Genomic DNA, 7475 nt, shown 5'->3' on the forward strand with positions numbered 1-7475 from the left:
GATTCCCATTGTATGGCACTGGGGTCTCAAACCTGGGTGTCAGCTTTCCAGCTGACAAGCTCAACGTTTTAGATAATCTATTATACCTACAACCTCAGTTAGCAACCACTCGCAAATATAGTAAGGAAAATAATTTTATTTTATTTACCAAATTGTACCAATTTACAACCAAATTTTGTGCACTTGACAACATTGCATGCCAAAGTGACAGTAATGCTGGTGTAGTTATATGAAAAAAAACCCTATCTGAATGAGATGGCAGTAACCAGTAATCTCTCAGTCACGTATACATTGAGTGATCATTTCATGTAATGACCTAGTCCTTGGAAAGGAACTTGGTTGCTTAACCAAGTGGGAATAGGTGTTAATTAAACACATTTTGCTACGTATCAGTCAAAAAATGTATTATACTGTTACTTTAATAGAAATAGCAAATTACTTACTTCTCTTAAACAAACATAATCAAGTTACTGAGTTACTCAGCCATCTCTTGGGTAAGAAAAAAACGTATAGCTGTTGGGACACAAAACTGTGATGACAATATAATCAGCCACTTTAAAAAGAATTATGGACTACAGATAGTCTTCATTTAATGATCCCAATTGTGACTGGCAATACCACCAATAAGCAATGTTATTAAGTGAAACATGCAATTATGTTGACTTCTGTCGGTACCACTGTGGTCATTCAATGAATCATTCAAGTTTATTAAGCACAACATCAGTGGCTGTGACTTGCAATTTACTGCCAGCTTCTTTTCCAGCAATTTGCTTGTTGGAAGCTGACTATGAAGCTCACGAATGGCAACATGTGATTGTGGGATGCAGTGACTGTCATAAATGCATGCCAGTTGCAAAGCTGGCATAAATTGTGATAATGTGACCATGTACACTGTGACTGTCATAAGTTCAAGGACCAGTTGTAAAACTACTTTTCCACAGCTGTTGTAAGTTTGAAAGGTTGCTAAGTAGGACAGTTGTTAACCAAGGACTACCTGCACTTTTTATTGTCAATATATACTGTAAATATAAGACCAATGCTAGCTCATCAGTTCTTCCCAAGTGTTCTTTCATACAGCTAGTTTAAGTAAACTTTCCTAATGCAGAATGTTTTAAATTGTACCATCAAATCTTATTTTTAATTATTGTCATATTTTTGCCACCACCATGGCTGGACAGATCCTCCAGGTTGCCATTCTGCTACTATACTGTTATATAACTGAATGAAAAGGATTTTTTAAAAAAATATTTACACTGTTGTGCATTTCAAATCTAAATTTTATAAAAAAAAAATTATAGAAAGAAGATACAACCATTTAAAAATAAGAATGTTGGCCTTCTTAGCTGAATTAAAAATGGATTTTATGACAGCATATCAATCAGTTTTACCTAAATTAAGGCAGTTGTCTTTCTGCTTATCCTTGGAGGTAATCCTCTGAACACAAAGTTTATGTTGATAAGCTAAACAATTTAGGAAGGTTTTAAGAACAAAATAAAAATGTTCTGTCTCTTCCCATTCTTTTACGTCCTCTTTAAGTTTTTTTCTGAAATTTCTGACAAGTTCTGGAATCTAATTACCAGAAAAACTATTAAATGACTTAGCATGAATGGAAGCATTTCTTCTATAATTAATTCACTCATCCCATCACAATTCCAAGATATATGTATTCAAGGCTGAGGAAGGAGTACAGAAATTCTGTGTGCACTCCTTTATATTATCAAATATATTTTTCAATATATTTTACTTGAAATTGAAAGGTTGATAAAAAGGCCAGTTGTCAACCAAGGACTACTGGTACTTTTTATTATCAATATAAATATAAGACTAATGCTAGCTGATCAGTTCTTCCTGAATGTTCTTTCATACAGCTAGCTTAAGTATACTTTCCTAATGCAGAACATTTTAAGTTGTTTTTAAGTTAAGGATTTGCAGATTCTAACTAAAATATAATTGAGAGCTGGCACAATCAAACAAATCACAGAAGTGTGCACTAATTTAAGGCTAGGAACAAAACTGGGAGCACAGGGGCCTATGATTATGCACACCATATAAGTTCAAATATCAGAACTGCTGTACAAAGATCTACTTTTGTTCTACTCTTTCATGCCGCAACATAGCTAGGTATCATAACATACCTGACCATAGACTTAAACATATGCTACAATACTAGAGCCAAACTCTGACATCTCTATTTTTATCAACTAATTATACCTTCAACTGAAGAACTCAGGAACAGATAATAAACATAGTGAGAAGTCAACACTGAAGCCATGTTCATTCACTCTTGTATACTATGGTCACTTATTTAAAAGGTACTGAATGGTCCACTTGAAACTTATATGGTATAATGTACCATTTCTTCTCAAGAACAGATTTTTTTTACATAAATCTTGGACATATTCAAACATCTATTAAATGTATTCAAAATTTGGTAAAAGAAATATCAACACTGGACGCTTCTCTTTGTTGATTAAATATTTTAATATTTCCTCAAACACTTGGGGGATGAGAAATAATACAAAATGGAAAAATAAATACAGCCTGGGGAATGAAATGCACATGAGAATATTATACTGTATTGTTTAAATAAATAAAATGTCCATGGACTTTGCCATCCCCTTTCTTGGTGCATTACTCTCCCCAGCTGCATTATTAATGCATACAAAGTCATCTGATTCATTTTAAAATATAAATAAAGTCAAAATACTTCTTTCTTCATATATACGATCGCATTATTCTGTCACCAGAATTCTTTGCAATATATCAGTAGTAGTCATATACTACCAGAATCCAGTAATTATCAGAATACCAGTATAGAATCTATACTTACACACTTAAATATTGAAACATAGAGTTTGAAGGACATTGAGATCCCCAATGTTATGACATTTGTTTATGGGATTTCTGAATTTTGAACTATGTGGGATAACAATGTCTTGTGAAATCTAGATTCAACACTGTTGGCTCAAAAGTTCATTGGATAATCTTGCATAAAGCTATGACACAGATGAGATGGTATCCTTCTTTCTGGAATGTACTATTAAAGAGTGCACCTTAGATGTACCTTAGATGTAAGGAGATGAGGAGATGTACCTTAGATATTAAGATTAAGCATAATGTCTCCCTTTTCATGTGTAGAAATCCTCTTTTAAAAGAAGGCCAGGCGGACATGTATGCTAATCTAACCTATAGTTTAAAATAGTACATTCCAGTTATGCTTACCCTTCTGCCATAAATCAGAAATAACAAAAATAAACTCAAATTTCAGTTTAAACATGACAAAATATATTTATCAGCAGCAAAGTAAGAATTTCCTGTATGTAATAAAATTCACTAAGGAACTATTATTAATCAGATTCAAAACCAGTTTTACAGCCCAGTTCTAATAATGTTGCTTTACAAATAAGTCTCCTTAATTTCAAATTGAATTATTCCCAAGGAAGCTTGAACTGGGATGAAAGAATTTTTATATATTTATTTCATTGTGCGTTTGAGCGCTAGGTTTTTATGAAATAAAGGGAAGACTTGATGTACTCAACTACCAGAGGTTACATCATTACATGCAAGTAGTTTTCTCAATAAGAATATAGAACTGGTTTGTCATTTCAGATGTTATATTTGTTCCAATTCCCCATTCTAGTAAAGAGCCCTAGGATTTCCTGGCAGACTCCCATTACAATACTAAGGTTTCATCATCCAAGTCTGGGGGCTTTTTGAGATCAATCAAGATCACTACTTGACACCAAATATTGTGTTCCTTATGCCAACACTTTTTTTTTCAATCTATACTAATGTAACACTTGTATGACCAGGTTGGGGACAGATTGTACTGGAGACTACAGTACGTGATTTCTAAAAGTCAATACAATTTGATGGCACATAATCAATCGATCACTGACTGTAATAGTTTGTAGATAAGCCATTTGCATAAAAGTAAAAAAAAACATTATGAAACAATAGAAGTTTGATCTGGAAGAGAAAGTTCATAGGCTGAAAACATGCCCTGATTTTACACCACCTCTATTCAGACAGCATGCATAGCTTAAAATTTCTGTTTACAAACCTGTGAACCAGAACTTCTGTAATAAACAGGTGATTAAAACTGAATAAAAGTTTTGAGAATGTGGCTTGCACAGATATAATCAGCCAAAATCCTAGGCAATTCTGTTTATCACTAATAGCAACAATACAATTTCACTGAAACACACACGGAAAAAGGCTCGATTCAGGGTGCAAGCTTCACTTCTTCAATGACTCACCATACTGCTGGGGGCAATGAAGGGAAAGCAAAAACATACACAAAAATTTCATAAGCAGAAGAAATCAAAATATGACTAACTTCGAATTTAGTACGAAAAGAAGTAGCCCACATTCGAGGAAAGGGGCACACCGAACGGCTCGTTGCATTACATTATTATACGACATTCAGCTTTTTATAGCATCAAAATGCCTTTGAAGTTTGAACAGATTTTTTAAAAAAATAAATAAAATAAAATTCAAAGTGCTGAAGAAGGTTGTCTTTGGGTTAAGCAAGAGACACCATTAAAAAAAAACAAAAAAACAACCAACCATCCGCAATGTGATGGAACCAGTTACAAAGAACAAGACAAGTCGAGCAAAAACCGGGATTTGAACCCTAGTCTATAGTCTATAGGAAGCCTGACCACTATCGGAAGAAGGCCTCACACGACGCCTTGTTGAGAGAGAAGGTGACTGCACCTGTATGACTTGTCCTGCGAGGGAAGAAGCGTCACATCACAGGGTTGTTTACATCTGACAGAACTGCTCCGCCTGACGTTACTCCTCACCTAACAGGGATAAGTCCGTGGACAAATTCTCGACCGGGCTCCATTAGCGGGGTAACTTCCCTTGTCGGGAGTGAGGGGCTCGGAAGAACAAGCTGGGCCTGGCAAAGTGAGTTTCCCCACCTCTCCAACTCGGCCCTCCCGAGAGGGGCAACCGCCCTCCCCACTTCTCCCAACTACCCGTCGCCCTGGTCCCATCCCGTCCCACTCCTCCCAGCGGTGTACCAGTTCGTCATGTCCAGGAAGAAGGCGCAGCCAGCCGGGCTGAGCTGAAAGCCAAGGAGCCGCTGAAATTCGCCAATGAGCACGTCCTTGTCGGTGGTTCCCAGACAGCTGAACTTCTGCATCAGCTCGGCGTCCAGATCCACGTCCATCCCCTCCATGGCGGCGCGACCCCTTCTTCCCGCGCCAGCCCGGCCCCTTCCACTAGGCCCCGGGCTGCCCGTGAGCCGCCGCTGCCGCCTGCTCAAAGCTGCATGGGGGAGGGGGGGGGAGTTGAGGGAGAACGAGCGAGCGAGTGAGCGAACAGCACGCAAAGCACGCCGATGCCGCGGCGTAACGTCAACACGTACCATGATTTCACAAACGTGATGACGTCAGCCCGGGTGGATCAAAATACAAACCTTTCAATGAAAGAAAAACGTTAAGCGCTAACTTAGAGCGATTTTTTTTCACCCACTCGGGGTCTCAGCTGGTTACAATCCCCGACTGAAGGTGCGTGGGCTCGGAAGCTGGGCTGGGTCAGGCTGGAGACCGGACGGAGAAATTCAAACGATTCCTTGGAAAGGGAGAGTGGTCAATTTACTTCCCTTTTTACTGCCTCCAACAAGGCCAGAGAATTAACTTCACAAAGGAGCCGAGTTCTGCTCAAAAGAAACTTTGTAAAACATTTGAGCTACAGTAGTAACCTTAGATCGCACTGAACCTTGCCCGTCTTTGTTTGGGGACTTCCTTGGAATCCCATGGGATTTCTAACTTCCGTGTGCATGAAGGTCATTAAAGTATTTGTTGCTCTATTGTTTTTGTCTTGCGTGTTATTTTTTTTTCTGTTTGGACAGGAAGGACGTTTTAACTCAGTGAATCAGTCCCGTGCAAATAAGAGGAAATTAGTTGATTACCAATTGCATTTCCTAAATCATATTTTATAGCCTACAGATCTGGTTTTCCATAGATAAGGGATTCAAACACATAACTCTTAGACCATTGCCATAGTTCTTATTTGCAGGGTACATTATAGGTTACCATAGCCCATCTTTCAAATAACTCCACCTTCTGTGTTTTGCCTGAAATCTGGAAGGGACTATGTTAACGTTTGCTTCCAGACTTTCAGCATAGAAACGGAAGGCTAACAACATTTTTTTAATTTTATGGCCTCTTTCTTCCTCCCCTTCCCCTTCTAACTGAGCCATTGGATTTTGTTGTTGTTGTTTTGGTCATCATTAAAAAAGAATGGGATAAAGTTACCACAAAGATGATTCAGAAACTGATTCAGATGACTTGCACCTTATGAAATGAGTTGCATTTTGTGTTTCATGGCAGATATAAAAAACTGAATGAAAGCTTCATTATAGACAAAGGAATATTCATGTTTTGCATTTGAAAAAAAGAGACCACAACAAATGATTGATAATGATGTTTAAAGTTTTAATTTTATTTTCTATAAAATATGAGAGTAACCATTTCCAATATTCAGCAAGCCATCTATAAAACCTACTTCTACATCTGTTTACTGCCCACTCAAATTTTATTGGTTATTAATAAGGCTGTTTATTTTTATCACAGTGAAATTCTTAACTCTCTGAGATAGAAAAATAAAATACCCATTTAGTACTTTTAGTAATTGAAGTTGAAACTGAATAAGTTCCATTAAATTCAGTGAAGATTTTTAATCCTAAATAAATGTGAATATTTAGCAAGAATCTAGTAGTTAATTATAATCTAGGTATGCAAAAAAGGAAAACCAATATTTCATTAAAAAGAAAAAAAAACCAAGAATTGGCAGTGCAGTTCACAATACTCATCTAATTATTTATAAATAAATGCAAAGTAATGCAAAGTATAAATATATAAATGATTAATTATGTAAATAAATAATTGTGATGAGCAATTGTGGAAGTTTATACTTTAAGTATGAAGAAGCTCTCACTCAATTTTAATGATCAAATGCAATTTGCTCTATCTATTACTGTTACATATGACTAATATCTATAAACCACCTACAGTCCATTGGAATTGAAGCAGTGGATAAATTGTATAAAGAAAGGTATGCCATGTTACTTATTTCAAAGTAATTCATCTACTTGGTTGTTAAACAGCTAAATTGTCAACATTAAATAATTATATGATTAATAATAAAAAGTTCATTCCAAGTAAATTATTTTATACAAGATAGGTACTTCATATTTGCATTACTATTTGTATTTGTATCATATATTCCACTATTTATTTCATTAAAGCCACACCAACAGACTTTAAGTGACTTACAAAATCTAATGCAAAGTTAAAACAATTAAAAACAGTCCAAACTAAAACAGATAGTATAAAACACGATGCAACCCTCCCTCCCCAACACATCTACTCTACATCAAGGAACAAAACCAAGTTTTAAGGGCTTTTCAGAACCCGGAAGAATAGGCGTCATCAGAATTTCTGAAGGGATGCTGTTCCAGG

The 7475-nt window shown here is 36.3% G+C and overlaps 1 protein-coding gene across 2 annotated transcripts in view; it reads right to left on the bottom strand.

Annotated features, from left to right (window-relative positions):
• ILRUN (inflammation and lipid regulator with UBA-like and NBR1-like domains) overlaps positions 1 to 5313 on the bottom strand; it is a 55948-nt gene extending 50635 nt beyond the window's left edge. Inside the window, exon 1 of one of the 2 annotated variants that reach the window (XM_058174567.1) lies at positions 5031 to 5309. In XM_058174567.1, coding sequence (XP_058030550.1) covers positions 5031 to 5188 — 158 coding nt within the window. In that variant the 5' untranslated portion in view covers positions 5189 to 5309. Of the gene's footprint in view, positions 1 to 5030 lie in introns of both variants that reach the window. The other variant, XM_058174566.1, reaches the window with a different exon arrangement.
• Positions 5314 to 7475: the final 2162 nt, after the last annotated feature.

This window comes from Ahaetulla prasina, chromosome 3, assembly GCF_028640845.1.
Source record: "Ahaetulla prasina isolate Xishuangbanna chromosome 3, ASM2864084v1, whole genome shotgun sequence".
NCBI lineage: Eukaryota > Metazoa > Chordata > Lepidosauria > Squamata > Colubridae > Ahaetulla > Ahaetulla prasina.